Source organism: Protobothrops mucrosquamatus, unplaced genomic scaffold (assembly GCF_001527695.2).
Source record: "Protobothrops mucrosquamatus isolate PMUCROS unplaced genomic scaffold, P.Mucros_1.0 scaffold2883, whole genome shotgun sequence".
Lineage (NCBI taxonomy): Eukaryota > Metazoa > Chordata > Lepidosauria > Squamata > Viperidae > Protobothrops > Protobothrops mucrosquamatus.
This window is the reverse complement of record NW_015388911.1, coordinates 29,027-48,150: the sequence shown is the minus strand read 5'-3', so window position 1 is coordinate 48,150 and position 19,124 is coordinate 29,027. Positions and strand designations below refer to the sequence as shown.

At 43.2% G+C, this 19,124-nt stretch overlaps 1 protein-coding gene across 1 annotated transcript in view; it reads right to left on the bottom strand.

Annotated features, from left to right (window-relative positions):
- Positions 1-19,124, bottom strand: part of LAMA5 (laminin subunit alpha 5) — a gene marked incomplete at both ends in the record, with an annotated part of 70,692 nt that overhangs the window by 23,862 nt on the left and 27,706 nt on the right. Inside the window, 13 exon segments of the mRNA XM_015825928.1 lie at positions 470-553; positions 646-747; positions 1,655-1,816; positions 3,448-3,588; positions 6,284-6,428; positions 7,423-7,627; positions 9,029-9,237; positions 11,399-11,514; positions 12,934-13,073; positions 13,662-13,788; positions 15,920-16,121; positions 17,618-17,715; positions 18,797-18,905. Of these exon segments, the coding sequence (XP_015681414.1) occupies positions 470-553; positions 646-747; positions 1,655-1,816; positions 3,448-3,588; positions 6,284-6,428; positions 7,423-7,627; positions 9,029-9,237; positions 11,399-11,514; positions 12,934-13,073; positions 13,662-13,788; positions 15,920-16,121; positions 17,618-17,715; positions 18,797-18,905 (1,840 nt within the window).

Below are 19,124 nucleotides of genomic sequence, written 5' to 3'. Positions count from 1 at the left end.
GAGGATGAATAACTAGAAAGATAAATAGATGAATCCAATATGGTTGCAACGGAAGCCATTCCTTAACTGAATCTGCAAAAAACTAGATCTTCAAACCTGAGCTGCTGATTGTCTATTTTATGTTTAAGTCTACAGCCTCCACCATTAAAGGTTTATACAGCTTTTAATGTGAATTGATTGTTAAGCATAAAGATCATGCTGAAACAGTAATTTGCTTCCTGAATGATCAGCCCTGAACCATATATATATATTAATTTAATTTTTTATGTACGTTTCACTATATTCAGTACCATGCACAGCGGTATGCTTTTGACCACCTTATACAAGGTTGGAGATTGAGGCCATCACTCTGCTATGTTCTCCTTCCTGAATAGATAGGATCTAATCCAAAATAAGCTTCTAAAATCATTCGAAAACCCCTTGACCAGTATCTTTCACCTTCTCCATGGGGTTGTAAATCTCAACTGACCTCTAGCAGTTGAAGCTCTCCGTTATAAACTTCTCCAGGAGTGGGATAGGAGTCTTCAACAAACATAATACTCATTTGGTTTCCCTAGGAAAAGACCAAAAACATATGAATGAAAGAAAACACAGTTGGACCTGATGCCATTTAGTTCAAAGACCAAGAGGAATGGGAGATAATACCTTGAGGATAACGTCAGCCCAGGATTCCATCGGTATGAACACATCACCCCTTTGTATGTCTGAATGCAACTCATACTTTAAATATCCAGCATAGGAGGAGACCTGTATTCAAAGCAAGAATATGTTGCCCACAAGGATTTAAAAATTGTTCCCAAGCCCCCAATTTAACGTTCTAGTACCAAATTAACTTAAAACTTTTCTGTATCAAGGATTCTATTTTAATTAAATGACATTTTTCAGATGGAAAAGTACTTTTTTCAAATTAAGACGGTAAGATAATGGAATGAATAGAAAGAGATTAAGTGCCACAAGGGATGCAGGGCTGTTTTATATCTCTTCAAAGCAAAGAAATGTTTGCTTGAATTGGTGATATTCCTCCCTTTAGAAAAAGGGAGATGCTTGACCCTGGACCTATGTTTTTCTCTTACTGAACAGCCTGCTTATAACCACTTGATATCAACAATTTAAAAAAAAATACTTTTTAGAATTATTTTTGACAGAAGCATCTCAAGTATTTTTAAATAAGAATTTGTATGTAGAAGAATGCAATCTATTTCAAATTTAGCAGAAAACTTAATGGATTTCTAGACTTATACTAAATGAAGTTGACAACCTAAGTATCTTAAAGTCACAGAAAATCTAGTGAAACCCAAAATCTAAGATATGGGTTTTTATGTGCTTCAGAAGTAAAATTTAGCATTTGTCTATTTTATCTTTTTGACAGATATAGCCACCCACTTGGTACATGATTTAACGTGCCGTGCAACATCATATTAAGTTTAATAAAATCTCATGGTGACAATATTAATGTGTTAAAAAAAACTTTTTTCAAAAATTAAACACAAAGGTTTTACGTAGCTGGTTCTTCATCATGTAAATTGACCCAGAAGAAAAAAATTATGGTTCTAAAGAATCTAAATGTCATTTCAAATATTAGAAATTTGGCTTTTGAGCATTAAAACACCGAAATACTTTGGCATAAATTGCATATCACCCTGGAATCACTTACCTGATCTCCAAGGTAAGAACTGGGAGCGTGCCAATAAAGTTCCTGGAAAGCGTCTGGAAACTGCCGAAGATCAGCGTGAACAGTCTCGTCTTCCAAACTGACTGAAGTGGGGACTCCCTGTCGGTCTCCACTCAGCAAAGTCCACCCACTCATGTCAGTGAACTGGAAGACACAGGTCTCGATAAGTAAATGCGGGTTTGTCAAGGGGCTCAGAAGCTTTTAAAGCTTTTGAGGCATTCCTTCTAAAATAGGACGGTTGAGGTTCTTTTCTCTGTCAACGTTAATCCTGTGGTCATCTTTTGAGGTTCAAGAGAATAGCCCAAGTCTCTCAGGACCATGATGGAGATGGAGACACAGATGAGCAGACAGACTGACAATGAACGGTTGTTATGAATTGATGCGCAGTAATATTACATTTAGATGGGGAAGAAATGGAGGTAGTGACAGATTTTATCTTCCTGGGCTCCAAGTTCACCACAGATGGGGACTGCAGCCAAGGAATTAAAAGACGCTTGCTCCTGGGGAGGAAAGCTATGGCAAATCTAGGCAGCATACTAAAAAGCAGAGACATCACCCTGCCAACAAAAGTACCTATAGTCAAGGCCATGGTTTTCCCAGTTGCAATGTATGGCTGTGAAAGTCGGACCATAAGAAAGGCTGAGCGCCAAAGAATGGAGGCCTTTGAACTATGGTGCTGGAGAAGACTCCTGCGAGTCCCCTGGACTGCCAGGCGATCAAGCCGGTCAGTCCTAAAGGAGATCAACCCTGACTGCTCTTTAGAAGGCCAGATCCTGAAGTTGAAACTCAAGTACTTTGGCCACCTAATGAGAAAGAAGGACTCACTGGAGAAGAGCCTGATGCTGGGAAAGATTGAGGGCAATAGAAGAAGGGGACGACAGAGAAGGAGGTGGCTGGATGGAGTCACTGAAGCAGTAGGCGTGAGCTTAAATGGACTCCAGAAGATGGTGGAGGACAGGAAGGCCTGGAGGAACGTTGTCCATGGGGTCGCGATGGGTCGGACACGACTTCGCAACTAACAACAACAAATATTACATTGAATAAAAAGATAAAGTTTCCCCTGTCCAGTTGTGTCTGATTCTAGGTGGTGGTGTTTATTTCTGTTTCTTAGCCAAGAGAGCTAATGTTGTTCAGAGACACTTGCATGCTTATGTGACCGGCATGACTATATGCAGAGACCTGATACCTTCCCACCGAAGTGGTAGCTATTTATCTACTTGCATTTTGTATGCTTTTGAACTGCTAGGTTGGCAGGACCTGGGGCTGGAGCGTGAGCTCACCCAGCCATGCAGTACTTGGGTCTTGAACTGCCAACCTTCCGGTCGGGGAAGTCTAGCGCCTTAACCACTAGATCACTGTGCCTCTTCTATTAATTGAACAGGTCACTGCAAAATCTATGAGGGTCTATTGATAGTATTCTGTGAAATATTAATAGCATTGTTAAAACGTTTAACAGAGTGCTACCTACAGACGACTTCATAGATCCATCTCCTTTTTTCATATTGTGTAGCACAGGGGTAGTCAACCTTGGCTCTTTTATGACTCGTGGACTTCAATTCCCAGAATTCCTGAGCCAGCTTAGCTGGCTCAGGAATTCTGGGAGTTGAAGTCCACGAGTGATAAAAGAGCCAAGGTTGACTACCCTTGGTGTAGCAGCTCCCTCCCTTGATTTACTCGGCTTTCAACTCTTCACCTTCCTTTATATGTTAAACATGAGGTTCTTTTATCCTTCTTTTCTCGGACAGTCACCCCTATATTTTCACCTACTCATTTACCTCCACACGGTACTTCTTGGCACTGTGGCAGCGATCGGTTGCCCCAAAACAGAAACACTTGGTGCAGCCTTTCGGATTGCTGGCGTCAAGGGAGAAGGTCCCCAAATGGCACTGATCACACCTTGGGCCTTCCACATTTTCCTAGAGATTGAAAAAGAAATAAGGTAGGTCCATATATATATTTTCCCCCATTGGCTTGCTCAAAGAAGAAGGAAGTCTTGAAGTGTGTTCTGATTAACTGCTGGGAGAAGCTCCTTAAGTTTTAGAAGACTCGCCATGCTGGTTGAACAGAAGGGAGAGATGTTCAAGAACACCTGAAGGGCCACAAATTCCTTGTATCCTTTGAAGACATTGTATACACCAGGGGTAGGCAACCTTGGCTCTTTTATGACTCGTGGACTTCAACTCCCAGAATTCCTGAGCCAGCGTGGCTCAGCTTGGAAACCTCTCCCTTTCCCCTCAGCATGGCTGGCTCAGGAATTCTGGGAGTTGAAGTCCACGAGTCATAAAAGAGCCAAGGTTGCCTACCCCTGGTATACACAAATCTCACATTCCATGACAACGCTTTTTCTTGCAAAGCCGTTTTTAGAAACATAGAAAACTTGATGACAGAAAAAGACCTACTGAAGTGGTCCATCAACTCTGCCTTTTGAGTTTTTATTTTATTTTATTATTTTAATTTTTTTCAGATGATGGTGCTATTTATTCTAAACATGTGTAAACTCAGTTACTGATGACTGGCCCACTATCTCTGCAGGAAGTTGGTTCCTAGCTCCCACCACTCTTTCTATCAAGTCATACTTTCTAACATTACTTTTGAACTTCCTGTCAGTCTGAGGCTATGCCCTCGTGTTCTTGATTTTTGCTTAATATGGAAAATACTTCCTTCTAGATCTAGAACCTTATCCACACCCTTAATATATATTAAATAAAATATATTTAAAGGTTTTAATCAAGTCCCCTCTTCCCCTTCTGGCCTCCAGGCTGTTCCTCCAATGTCTCCTGATATGTTTTGTCCCACAGACCTTGCACCGTTTTTGCTCCTAAAGAAGTGATTCTGAAGAATTGTAGGTTTGTGCTCATGAGTAACACTTAGAACAGTGGTGGCGAACCTATGGCACGGGTGCCAGAGGCGGCACTCAGAGCCCTCTCTGTGGGCACGTGCACCGTCGTCCCAGTCCTAGGCCTTCAGCTGGGTTTTATAAAACCTTTTCGCTTTAGGCCTTCGCCGACGTGTGCAAAAAAAAAAAGGTTCAATTAATCAGTCAATTTCAACTTCTCGTGGGAAAAAAAGATCTTGCAAAGTTGGAATTGATTGATTGAACTTTTTAGTCCCACCCACCGCAGCCACGCCCACCCAATGGGCCACACCCAGCCAATGGCCACACCCACCCGGCACCCGATGATACATAAGTGGGTTTTGGGTTGCAGTTTGGGCACTCGGTCTCTAAAAGGTTCGCCATCACTGACTTAGAACTAGACATTCAGGCACAGAACCTTCCCCCGATGGAGCACACTGTTGTTGACTCTAAAAATAAATGATGTTGGCAGAGTTTGTCTTGAAAATGTCTGTTGATGCTGTGAAGAACTGAAAGCACCATCAGCGCTGGCCTCACCATTTCTTATGTCTATGGAGATTCTCAGTCGTCCAGGTCACCATTGTCCCAAAGATGCTTTTTTATGAGGCAACTGGACTTTCTTGTTTTTCTTTGAAGACATTTCACTTCCCATCCAAGAAGCTGCTTCAACTCTGACTGGATGGTGGGGAATGGAAAGATTTATATTCTTTGTAGACAGCTGGTCATTTGCATTCTTTTATAGAGTCATTGAGGCCATTTGGAGGTTTTCTGTGTCCTCAGGGTCACCTGAGTAGAAGTCTCCACACCCATTTGCACTACTCAGGCGACCCTGACGATACAGATAAACCTCCAAGTGGCCTCAATGACTTTCTAAAAGAATGTAAATGACCAGCTGTCTGCAAAGAATATAAATCCTTCCATTCCCCACCATCCAGTCAGAAGAAGAAGCTTCTAGGATGAGAAGCGAAACGTCTTCAAAGAAAAAAAAAAGTCCAGTTGCCTCTTGAAAAAGCACCTTTGCGGCAACTGTTTCTTACCGCTCCTCAAAGAATAGTCTAGCCTAGACATATCAAACACAAGGCCCGGGGGCCGGATGCGGCCCGCGAAGTGGTTTCATGTGGTCCCGCGAAGCCATCCTGGAAACAGTGAGGGAACGGCCCCCGCTGCCTTGGCCCTGGCTCAGGTTGGCCAGGAGCCAATGTACAATTTTGTGGTGGTCATCTCTGCTGAAACGCATTCAGTCTTAGCTCCACAAGGCCATCTGGAAACAGTGAGGAACCAGCCCCTGTCACGTCGGCCCTGCTCTCTGGGTGCATGCTGGGGAGGTGTCACCCTTTGTGAGGAATGAAGAAATGCACCATCGCTTGGAAGTGGCCAGCAAATGGCCCTCGCTTATTTCACATATCCGGCTTGATGGGCTCCAATGGAGGGATTTCAGCAGGCAGTGAGCCTCCTCCAGTGGACCATGCCTTGGCATTTGCCCCGGTCCCACCCCCTTCTGCCAGAGACCCTCAGATCTGTCCCACTCCTGCCCAGGCCCCCACAGGCACCCTTGAATTGAACGATGTAGAACTGGCCATGCCCACTCAATAGGCCACACCCACTCCATCCACACCCACCCAGTAGGCCACACCCACCCTAGCCACACACACCCGCCCCCCCGAGGGCAACCGCAATGCTGATGCGGCCCTCAATGAAATTGAGTTTGACACCCCTGGTCTAGCCAGAAACTGAGTTTAGACAATGATCAGACTAACCTTGCAGTGACATTCTCCAGTGACCGGGTCACAGATGCTTGGTTTTGTCCCTGCTTCATGGCAGTCACACGCCCTGCAGTTGGGGTAGCCATAATATCCTGGGGCACACAGATCACATTGACGTCCTACGATGTTGGGCTTGCATCTGGAAGAACAAATGGTCACCTTTTGTATTCTTTTGTTTGTGATTATGGCTGGCTTTTAAGTCAAGAGCTAACATGGCCAGTGCAAAGGACTACGGTTGGAAAGGTTGTGACAGACAATAACAGAAAAACAGAGTTGGAAGGGACCTTGGAGGTTTTCTAGTCCAACCCCTGCTCAAGCAAGAGACCCTATACCAGGGGTCTTCAAACTTGGTCCTTTTATGACCTGTGGACTTCAACTCCCAGAATTCCTCAGCCAGGCACGCTGGCTGAGGAATTCTGGGAGTTGAAGTCCACAGGTCATAAAAGGGCCAAGTTTGAAGACCCCTGCCCTATGCCATTCCAGACAAGTGGTTGTCCAATCTCTTCTTAAAAACCTCCAGTGTTGGAGCACCCACAACTTCTGCAGGCAAGCCGTTCCACTGGTTAATTGTTCTCACTGTTAGGAAATTTCTCCTTAGTTCTAGGTTGCTTCTCTCCTTGATTAGTTTCCACACATTATTCTTTGTTCTGCCTTCAGGTGCTTTGGAGAATAGGTTGACCCCCCTCTTCTTTTTGGCAGCCCCTCAAATATAGGAACACTGCTCTCATGTCACCCCTAGTCCTTCTTTCCACTAGAATTGACAAACCCAATTCCTGCAACCATTCTTCATATATTTTAGCCTTCAATCCCCTAATCATCTTTGTTGCTCTTCTCTGCACTCTTTCTAGAGTCTCAGCATCTTTTTATATCTTTTTTTTTTAAGGTTTATAAGCAGCTTTCTATAACCAGCTGACCGAAGGCACACATGGTGACTGAGCAGAGCCGGACCAACGTCTTCTCCGGCCCTCTGCACTGCACTTATTTACATGTTATTTTCTAACTTCCAACTGACCTCATGCGGGCCACACAGGGAAAGCCAAAGGGCAGGATGTGGGCTGTGATATAGGATGGCCAGATGTAGCTGGTGCTCTAGCATTCATACAAACAGGGTTCATATCGTGATCTCTACTTACTGGCATTGTCCACTCTCTATATTACACCCTGGTTCGGTGTGATCCTGGATCCCAGAATTAGAACAATTGCAGTCCTCACAGCCCACCAGGGGGTGACAGCCAAAGGTTTGGGGCTCACAGACCACACACTCTGGTCTAACGGTACGTGGTGGGCAGATGCACTGTCCCGTCACTTCATCGCACAGGCGAAATCCACAGTCACAGGCTAGGAGTGAAATCGGGGAGGGATGAGAAAGAGAACCCTTGCATACAAACACAATCGGGCTGCGACATTAATGTCTAAACCAGAGGTTCAGGTAGTCCTCGACTTATGACCAGTTTGTTTATTTGTATACTACCTGCCACTATGGAGCCGTGGCGGTGCAGAGTGTCAGGGTAATAATTTAACAGTTAAACAGCTTATGTAATAAGAAGATGTAATGTAATGTAAGGTGGATGATGCATTGATGGGAATGACTCAGCAGGATCTGTGTCCCTTTAAGAGCCTGAGTATAAAAGGGGAGGCTTTGTTGAAGTGTCTCTCTCTCTCGTCCGTTTCCTGCTGTAACTGCTGTGTGTTGGAGTTTGCTGTATTACCACGTGTATGTATATTGTTCCTGGTGTATGATATTGCAGATAGTGTAAGATAAACCACCATTTAATACAAACCATTGTTTACTGTATTTACTCTTGGGTTATTTCAGCGCAATAAGACTGTGCATGGTTAGATCTTATTTTCAGGGAAATACAGTACTAAATCCATCTGTCTGACTGATGATCTTAAGTGGGGCTTATTTTTGGGGTGGGGCTTATATTACGAGCATCCTGAAAAATCGTGCCAGGGCTTATTTTCCGGTTGGGTCTAATTTTGGGGAAAACACACTATCATGTCACACCCTAGTCCTTCTTTTCATTAAACTAGACATATCCAATTCCTGCAACCGTTCTTCATGTGTTTTAGCCTCCAGTCCCCTAATCATCTTTGTTGCTCTTCTCTGCAGACTTTAGTGGTCTCCTTAGCTTAGGAGATACTTTGAGAAGAATGTCTGAATCTTGAGTGAAACTGCCTCTTTTCTGAGTGAAATTCCCTTCTAATACCAGGAACAGTTCCATGGACATTTCTGCTTTGTCTAATTCCAGATCCAGCTATTTCTCCTGAAAATGGGTTCCAAAGATCGTGTTTTGGCTCTTCTGTGCACCCTTTCTAGTGTCTCAACATCATTTTTATACCGAGGCAACCAAAACTGGATGCAATATTCCAAGTGTGGTCTTACCAAGACTTTATAAAGAAGTATTAACACTTCATGTGATTTTGATTCTATCCCTCTGTTAATGCAGCCCAGGACTGCATTGGCTTTTTTGGCAGCTGCAGCACACGGCTGGCTCATACTTAAGTGATTATCTAGTACAGGGGTAGGCAACCTTGGCCCTTTTATGACTCGTGGACTTCAACTCCCAGAATTCCTGAGCCAGCATGGCTGGCTCAGGAATTCTGGGAGGAATTCTGGGAGTTGAAGTCCACGAGTCATAAAAGAGCCAAGGTTGCCTACCCCTGGTCTAATAGGACATAAATTATCTCTCCAACACACACATATTTCTCTCCCTCCCCATAAGCTCAAATACTCACGTCGGCAATTGGGAAAACCCCAATATCCAGTGGCACAGCGGGAACATTCTCGTCCGATGATATTGGACTTGCATGTACATTGGCCTCCAAATGGCTCACACTGGCTTGAAACAGCGCCAGCCTCATGGCAATGACAAGGTTCGGCCCCGTTGTAAAAAAGAGAAATTGAGATTGCAGAGTCCCGGCAGAACCTGGATGAAGTTACAGGGCTGCGGAGAGAGAGGAAGAGTTTTGCACCAGGTCTCGACACAGTGCGATGTCTACAAGTGTTATTTATTAATGATTTTACTACTGGTAAGGTAAAGACGAATTGTACTTATTAATTAAAATGTGGAGCCTGAACCATTGCACAACATGTTTGTTTTTTTGCAAGCACAAAAACTAGACCAAAGAAAGAAATGAAACAGAGAATGCTTCAGGACAGTAAGATATACACTCAAATATGTGCTCATAAAATCGGTACCGGAATTAGGAAATAAGAAAGCTAGATACATACTATAAGGCTCAGTTATTTGAGTTTATTTACCTATCGAATGACCTAGCCCAGTGGTGGCGAACCTATGGCATGGGTGCCAGAGGCGGCACTCAGAGCCCTCTCTGTGGGCACGCGCGCCGTCACTCCAGTCCTAGGCCTTCAGCTGGGTTTTATAAAAACCTTTTCACTTTAGGCCTCCGCCGCCGTGTACAAAAAAAAAAGGTTCAATTAATCAGTCAATTTCAACTTCTCGCGGGAAAAAAAAAGATCTTGCAAAGTTGGAATTGATTGATTGAACTTTTTAGTCCCACCCAGTCTGCTGTTACGACTGCAGCCACGCCCACCCAATGGGCCATATCCACCCAATGGGTCACACCCACTCAATGGGCCACACCCACCCAGCACCAGATGATGCGTAAGTGGGCTTTGGGTTGCAGTTTGGGCACTCGGTCTCTAAAAGGTTCGCCATCACTGACCTAGCCATTAGATACCTATTTTCAGTAGTGTCAGGCTGGCCAGTTCGAGCTGACAAGAACTCATTCTCTCTCTCTTTCTTTCTTTCTTTCTTTCTTTCTTTCTTTCTTTCTTTCTTTCTTTCTTTCTTTCTTTCTTTCTTTCTTTCTTTTTCTTTTCTTTCTTTCTTTTTTCTTTTTCTTTTTTCCTTTCTTTCATCTCTCTATTTATCATCTATCCATTGTCTGCCTATCTATCTATATCTATCTCTTCTCTATCTCTGTCTGTCTGTCTGTCTGTCTGTCTGTCTGTCTGTCTGTCTATCTATCTATCTATCTATTTATCATCTATCATCAAATTTCTAAATTGCCCATCTCTTTACAATTAAAAAATGATATTAAAAAGTGTCTTCTGATTCATTGGATTAAATCATATCATCTATCACAGGCCAGGTAGCCCACCTCCATGGTCACAGCATCTGCCCTCAGGAATGAGGTTCCCACTGAGATGCCGATGGTTCCCATCCTGATGGTTCCCATCCAGTGAATCATAAAGACCTGGCTGTTCTCCCAGGTCTAGAGCTAGGCTAGCTGGAGACCCCTCTGCTGAATGTTAGATGTTAATGGGATATTTTGCGCCATCTATCATGTTTTTTATTCAGGGTTTTTTTTTGCGGGGGGCTGTATGTTTTTTCTTATTATAATCTTTTTATCTTGCTTAGTGGACTGTAAGATGCTCAGAGTGGCTTGCAACCGAGTAGCACTCCGTTGAATCAAATAAATAAATAAAGCCAATCACTTAAAGAGGAAAGGATCAAGCTTGATCTTGTGGGCCGGAGTGGGGGAGGAGATATGTGAGAATATTTGGAGGAAGGAAATACTGGCAGGCTTGCACATTTAAAACAGCACTGTTGCCAGAATTCACTTCTGCTCTGTCTGAGAAGAGCAGGAGTAAAGTCAAAGGTTGGTAGATTTCCAATGTGGTCTTGCTCCAATCAGACTTCCAGCTGGACTACTATTTAGACATCATGTGGGGGAGATCCCAGACCGCAATATTATCTAGACTTGGGAACCTGTGACATTCATACTGAGTCTAGATTGCTAGTAGAGCAAGTGGAAAATCCAAAGAATCCAGGAATCCAGTCCTAGGTACTTGACCCTGGATCACTGTCCAGATAGAACGGGCAAGGATCAAGCCCTGAGCAACTATGGAAATTTAACTATGGGATTGCTTATTTCTTATCGTCCCAGTTCTATTAAAAATATTTTTGTGCCTGTGGGAGGTCAAGGAATTGCATGCAACTGGTTTGGAAGGTCTCACAGGGAAAGATCTGAAGATCCTATAAAGCTTGTTAGTGGGTGTCTCCAAAACAACGTTGGGAATCGGCTCTAAAACTTAAGAGAAAATTCCAGCTGAAACAACCCAGACACTTTCAATCTCACTTGATGTAGAAACCGTTGACTCCACAGCTGCTGATGAAATCGTAGGATTTGTCCAGGGGTTCTTCCAAAAGATAGTTGGAGCCATAAATGCTTTCAGGAACCACAAGGATATAATCCTACAATAACAATATAAAAAAAAAATCCAAGTAGTCAAATTATTCAAACGTATGGCTTCTCCTTTAAAAACCCAACTTCATATAGAAATGCTGCTCTTTGCCTTGTGTGAATTTTTACTTAGGTGTGTTTTGTAGATCTATCATTTGGATTGTTTTCTGATAGAAAAAAAAAGATTGAATGACCAAAAAAGAGTTTTCTCTGACATGCCACAGTTAAAAGTGTTGAAGGAAAAGATGGTTCTGGCAGGAAAGAGGAGAGAAAAAGGGCTGAGCACATGTGGGGAGGCGGTTTTTATACCCTCTGAAGCCTTTTGTTTGGAGTCGCTTCCTGTTCCTGTGGCATGAACTTTGACCAGAGTCTGAGAGTGCTTTTCTGGTATTCTGATGGTGGTAGGTTAATCCTATTATGACCCAAAGGTCATATCCTGCTTTCCTGGTGCTGGGGCTAATGACTCTTAGAGTTTGGGTGGGGTATGCAGATTTTAGATGTCTTTGTCTTCCTAAGCTTCTAGCTCCAACTTTTCTGAATGGTCTGCATCTGCATTTGTACAGAGCTGGCTTCTGCTTGGGGGATGGAGACCTGGGGCTATCAAGGAAACATAGGCATGCTTTCCTGCCTCTTTAAGATCCTCGGAGGAAATATATTTTTCTGCCCTTTTAATATTTCCTTCTCTGGGGGGCTGACTTCCCACAAAGGATTGAAGCTAAGATGGAGAATTGAAAAACCATAATTTTTATGGTGAACGAGGAGCCATGAACATAACTGAGGTTTACTTTATCCTGATTTTTTTTTAAGAAGCACAGACCTCCAAGAGATGAATAGAAAACAGTGTAAGAATTTTCTGAAGTTCTAAATTTTCTGACCTGGATGACCGAAAATCTCCATAGACTAGAATTTTCTAAAGTTTTCTCCACACTCATCTGGAACCCAAAGTACTGGAACAATTTTTTCCTCCATTCGTGAAAAGGACCGCCTTTTATTGTGATAGCTAGAGCAATGGTTCATTTCCTAATCACTGTGTGCTTAATCTTTAAGAAAAATTGAATTTCCAGCAGAGAAGCTAGAAAAGCAGGTTCACAGAAATCCAGACCATGGCAGCTGGCTGATTTCGTATGCCAGAAAAATTCCCTGCAACAAAATAAGTCAAGCTCTACTTTTATTAGATAGTGAGCAGCACTGCCTGGTGGCCGTAAATTATATCATGCTGCTCTTAAAGAAGAGAGGAAACCACAAAGAAGGAATGCTGGTTATGTCCTTAAGTGACTTGAGACCAGATGAGCAGAGTTCAGCTTTAAAACTTTGCATTTTATCTAAAGATAGTCTGTCTTAACTTGGTGAGAACACAGGCTTAGCTTATCTGATTAAGTGTTTGAGTGAACATCAAAGAAAGAGCAAGGATTTTTAAGACAGGAACCTACCACCCAAAGATGCCGGTCTGCTGGCACACGGATTATTACAGTCAGATCATTTTCTGTGATATCCAGAACGATTTGGTTTTCTGCAACCACCAGACTCCGGCAACCGTATCCATGTGGGCAGAAAGTGGCATTGGCTTGTCCTGAAAAAGGTCAGAAAGTAATCCTGCTCCAATCAACTGAATTTATTTTGTTTTTGGACATGGGTGTCCAACTTTGGCAACTTTAAAACTTGTGGACTTCAATTCCCAGAATTCCCCCGCCAGCATGGTTTTCTGGGGAAATATGGGAACTGAAATCCACATCTTAAATGCCCTGCCAATCAGACAATCTCCTTACAGTAGCCAACATTTCACTTTAAGTCTTCTGTTTTTATAGGAAGCTAAGCAGCAACTAGTAAAGCTGATATCATCAGCTTTAGGACATTTTTTTATATCTTTAACTTCATTCTGGTCTGTTTAAATTGAGGCATGGTATGGCTGGGGGATTGCATCTGGTACCATAGAGGTTGGACAATTTCCACCCTTGTCAGCTTTAAGATACGTGGACTTCAATTCCTCATGCTGGCTGGGGAATTCTGGGAGTTGAAGTCCGCACGTCTTAAAATTGAGAAGGCTGAGAAACACTGATTTGCATTCTATGATTGTATGCATCTAGATTACAGGTACCCACAACATCTGAATGTAGCTTGAGCACTCCTGAAAAGAGACACACCACGCCCTGCAACTCACCCTGCCAAATTCGCCCTCCGTTGATCAACACTTCAACAGGGAAAGTTGGGTGACTAGGCTGATAACAATGCAGGATGAAAGCATAGCGTCCTGGACTCTGAATATGGCCATTTAGCACAACAGCTGTCTGAAAGAAAGCAAAGAAGAAAATCTCTAGACTATCCTTTTGGTGTCACTAATTTCTATTTCAAGTCACCGTTATGGTTCCAGAATGGGCTATGTGCCTCAGCATTCATGGCAGAATTGGGTCTTCCAAGAAACTGACATAGGGATAAAAATTGATAGTATTATATTTACCCTGCAGGTATCTCTAGTAAACAGAAAATGTCTTTATTAGTTACTGGAAACATGGGCTAAAAGCTGTTGCTTTCCTTTATCAGAAATACTGCCATTTGGAAAGGAATATTTTTTAGCTCAGAATTGAACTGTGGGGTCTTTTTGTTCTCTAAGCTTAGTGATTTTCTTGCAGACGTTTCATTACCAAACTAGGAAACATCATCAGTGCTAGAATGGAATGGGGTTTACTGTTTATATACGGTACTCGTCGCTTGCCCTATTGGTGTTGGTGGGAGCGATCTTGGTGGTTCCGTTGTTTACTGTTTTCTTTGTCTGAGTTGGTACCCTTGATTGGGACATTGTTTATTTCTTGATTGTTGGTCTGGTGTGAATCTGGATGTCCCAAAAGGTGCATTTCCAAAAGGCAACTGGACTTTCTTCATTTTTTTTCCCTTGAAAATGTTTCGCTTCTCCTCCAAGAAGCTTCTTCGGTTTTCAAGGAGATAAACCAAGAAAAGTGCAGTTGCCTTTTGGAAAAGCAACTTTCGGACAACCATTATCTGGATGATTGTGAATTTCCATAGACATGTTAATCTGGGTGTTTATCTCTGCTCATCTGAGTGCCGATTGCTGGTGGAGAGGTGATTTGGTCTTTGTGTTTCTTTTGTGGCTTTTCCATTGTCTCTTTTGAATGGTATGTAGATGTTGTTTATCTCTATGTGCCTGCTGATGGCTGATTTGTCTGAGTGCCAGGCTTTCAGGAATTCTCCGGCATCATCAGTTCTCATCCATCAGAGAATTTACCATTTATTTTGTGCTCACCTTCAGCATCCCTATGCCTATGAAGATTTGTAAAAGGTGAGATCCAGTGCTTATAAGCTCTTTTCCTATTTTCTCCAGCTATTGGTTTTATAAGTAATGAGCCATTCATTTTGGCAGACCCACGCCATGACCGGAAATTTTGCTTCTCAGTTCAGTGAGAAAATGACATGAAGATCACCCATCCCTGCTTCTTGCCAACTGCTTAGAAAGAGGAATGAGATAATAATAATGATAATAATAATGATAATAGTGGTGATGATGATGATGTTGGAAGGGACCTTGGAGGTCATCTAATCCAACCCCATGCTCTGGCAGGAAGCCCTATACCAGTGGTGGCGAACCTATGGCACGTGTGCCAGAGGTGGCACTCGGAGCCCTCTCTGTGGGCACACGTGCCGTTGCCCCAGCCTTGCCTCCCCCTGTGACCCCTTCCTCACCAGCAGTCCCCCTGGAGGAGAGTTGCCCCCAAGCATGGCCTACGCGGAGCAGCACAGCCAAGGACATAGCAGCCAGCAGCATAGACAAGATTCTGCCCTCAGGCCCCATCGCGCACAGTTGATGCTGCGGGGCGCGGACAGAGGGCATGGCCACCATGGCACTGCTGGGCTGCCTGGGCAATCTGCGGCGGGCCCTGGAGGTGGTGAGTGGCCTTGCGGGCAGGCAGGGTGGGGGCGGGGCAGGGGGCGGGCCCAGTTTTGGGGCACTCGGTCTCTAAAAGGTTCGCCATCACTGCCCTATACCATTTCAGTCAAATGGCTGCCCAGTCTCTTCTTAAAAACTTCCAGTGTTGGAGCATTCACAACTTCTGGAGGCAGGTTGTTCCACTGATTAATTGTTCTAACTGTCAGGAAATTTCTCCTTAGGTTGCTTCCTATAGCTAGCCAGGGATTGCATTGCTTTATACTGCACTTGTGAAACTTCACTCTAAAAAAGTGGGACACACTTTTAACACACTGTTAGCAGCTGCCTCCACTCTTCCGGCAGTGGGAGAACCCACCTGAGTTACATCATGTTTAGTCCCATAGCAAACTTCAAGAATGAAAAGTAAAATTAGACAATTACTAAAAAAGTTACTAAAAAAAACCCCCCAAAACAAATCAAACTTTCAACAAAAGTATGACCTCTCCACACCTCAGCTGAGTGTCCCAAACCATAGTTACCTGAGGCACCCTTAAGAAAATGAGTTTTGCAGACGTGTCAATCAAAGTTGGAGGCTGCGGTGCAGAAGCTGGCAGACCGCCTTCTGGCGGGATGCCAATGGCATGAATTAGGGGCAAGTCTGGAGCTATGGGTAGCGACTGTCCTTCTTCCAGGACAACTGACTGTGAAATCTTCTGATATCTTGATGGGACGCAGGAACTACTGTGGGCAAAAAAAAAAGAATAATAGGAATTCTACAGTCGAGAAAAAAGCCTGCCATTCTATCAAGACATTGACATCAAACGAATATTGAGAGTAACTATAATGCAAAGCAAAGAATGGAGGCTTGACTTTACTAAGGGCACTTTCATTATGATTCTTTTGATCTTCTATCTACGGATGCTCTTTCGTCTGCCCCATTTAACTGTAATCAAGTCCATTTGTACAATAGCCTTCTGGCACGGAGACGCAAAACAAGGGAACATGAGGATTGTGATGAATTCACATCCTCTCCTCTGCCTAAAACAATTTGAATGCTTTGTTTGGTTCCAAGGTTGAAACAATATAGGGAGTCCTCAATTTATGACCACAATTTAGCCCAACAATTTTCTCAGACAAGATAGTTGTTAACTGAATTTTGCTCCATTTTACGACTTTTCTTGCCTCGGTTGTTAAATGAATCACTGCAGTTGTTGTCTGTGGAGATTCTCAGCCATCCAGGTCCTAGTTATTCCAAAGGTGCTTTTTCACAAGGCAACTGGACCTTCTTTTTTTTTTTCTTTGAAGATGTTTCATTTCTCCTCCAAGAAGATTCTTCAGCTCTGACTGGATGGTGGGGAAGTATAAATCCTTCCATTTATACTTGGAAGGGGGGGGAGGGAGGGAGGGAAGGACCATTTGCCCTAGTCCAGGGGTAGGCATCCTTGGCTCTTTTATGACTCGTGGACTTCAACTCCCAGAATTCCTGAGCCAGCCATGCTGAGGGGAAAGGGAGAGGTTTCCAAGCTGAGCCATGCTGGCTCAGGAATTCTGGGAGTTGAAGTCCACGAGTCATAAAAGAGCCAAGGTTGCCCACCCCTGCCCTAGTCACTCCGTGTAAGGAGAAGAGTGTTTTTTTAAAACATGGCAAATAAATAAATCTACCAAAGATGGCACCATAGAGCATTCCTACCTCAACCACAATCCTTTCCATTTAACATTCACCATGGTGAGGACGCAGCAACGGTCACAACTCTGAGGACCAGTTGTAAGTCCCTCTTTTCAGCACTGTCATAACTTTGAACAGTCACTAAATAAATGGTCGTAAGTTGAGGACTATGTGAAATTAACCAATCAACCATTTTACAGTTTCTTATCAAAATAAAACAACAGAATACCAGAATTGGATGTGGATCTTCTAGTCCAATCTCCTGCTCAAGCAGGAGACCCTACATCACTTCAAACAAAGAGCAGCTTAGAGAACATCAAATAGGAAACTCAGACAACATACCAGACATCACAATGATTTTAAACACATACTTAGAAGATGTTTTATGTGGCATTTCTACAATTAAGCACGCACAGTCCTCATTAGTTCTCATATTTTGTAAACAAGCTGTTCATTGCTTATCTGTTTTGTCTTTTTAATCCTAGGCTAGACACTCAAGAGTTGCAATTTGCAAGTGGGGTGGCCATAAAAATTACATGAAAATGAACCAAATAAAATAAACATGATGTACCTGTTCAGCGATAATGTTCCATGGGCACTGATGCAATGGACCTTTGGCTCCAAAAACTCCACAGTGAATTGCTCATATGGGACCAAGTACACCTTGTGCTGAAGACAGGGGAGAAAGGAAAAGGATGGGAAGGAGAAGAGGATTCATGCTTTTCGTCAGTCACAAAAATCAAGTCGCTTCTGTAGAGATGAGGTTGACCGCATAAAACAGGTGTGGGGGACTATAGCCCCTTTATGACCTCTGGACTTCAACTCTCAGAATTTTTCAGTTACCCTTTCATTACCATTATAACTGTAAATGGTCATTGCCTGCCTCTCCTTTCAATTATTTTGTGGAAGTGCAATCTCTCAGTTCACAAGAACGGTGAACAAGACAGTTCGCAGTCCTTGTGAGCAAGCCTACTTCTGTTGACAACAATTATTGCCTAACATCCAGCCAAGTCATAAGTCACTTTTTTTCAGTGCTGTTGCAACTTTGAACAGTTGTAAATGAATGGATGTAAGTCAAGGACTGCCTGTATAGAAACTCATCCTGGTTAGGGCGACAATAGTAAGCAACACAGGAATTTTGGAATTGGATCTTTGGAATTTGACAACTTCTGCAAAATGTTTTATTTGCCTCCTATCTGCTTCTCAACAGCAAAAATCTAAAATCTGTGCTAAAGAGAGTCGGAAGTTGGTGCCTGTTTCTTTTCTCCCCCCTCTTTATACCATTTATTTTTCTTCTTCCTCTCCCTCCTCCTAGTTTTCTATTACTTTTTGAATTTCTCTTTGTATTTTATATTTTGATAAATCAATAAAAAAGTTTTTTTTTAAAGAACAAAAATCTGTCTTGCCTCTTCTGGGCCTTGACTGGGTCGAAAAGAATTTTTTCAGTTCCAACTCTTCTCTGCTCACCCCTCCCACGCAGGAAATAGTTTAAACCAGGGGTAGGCAACCTTGGCTCTTTTATGACTCGTGGACTTCAACTCCCAGAATTCCTGAGCCAGCCTTGCTGAGGGGAAAGGGAGAGGTTTCCAAGCTGAGCCATGGCTGGCTCAGGAATTCTGGGAGTTGAAGTCCACGAGTCATAAAAGAGCCAGGGTGGCCTACCCCTGGTTTAAACCATCCTAATTTTAAGATGCTCAAGCTTGTGTCCGATAGCTGCCTCTGCTGTGAAAGCTCTCCTTGTAAGACTTACCAGGAAGAAGCGGGCCTGATCTGCCATGAACTGAACTCTAGCCTCGGTGTCGAGTTCAAATGCTGCCAAGCGATTTTGAGAATCTACAACGATCCCACGACAAAGGAAACTGCAAGACAAAAAAAAACCAGTGATCAAATTCAAGGGTCACATTTTCCCAATATGTCTTTCCCCCAATTCTGCATGGGACAAACATCATGCCAATTAAAATCAGGATTCACAAATACTGGTTAGCAGTCAAATGCCACGGTCCCAAATCCTTAATCTCCACTCACACCTACACCAAACAGTACCAGTTTGATTGGAGCAACACAAAAATCATCGGCCA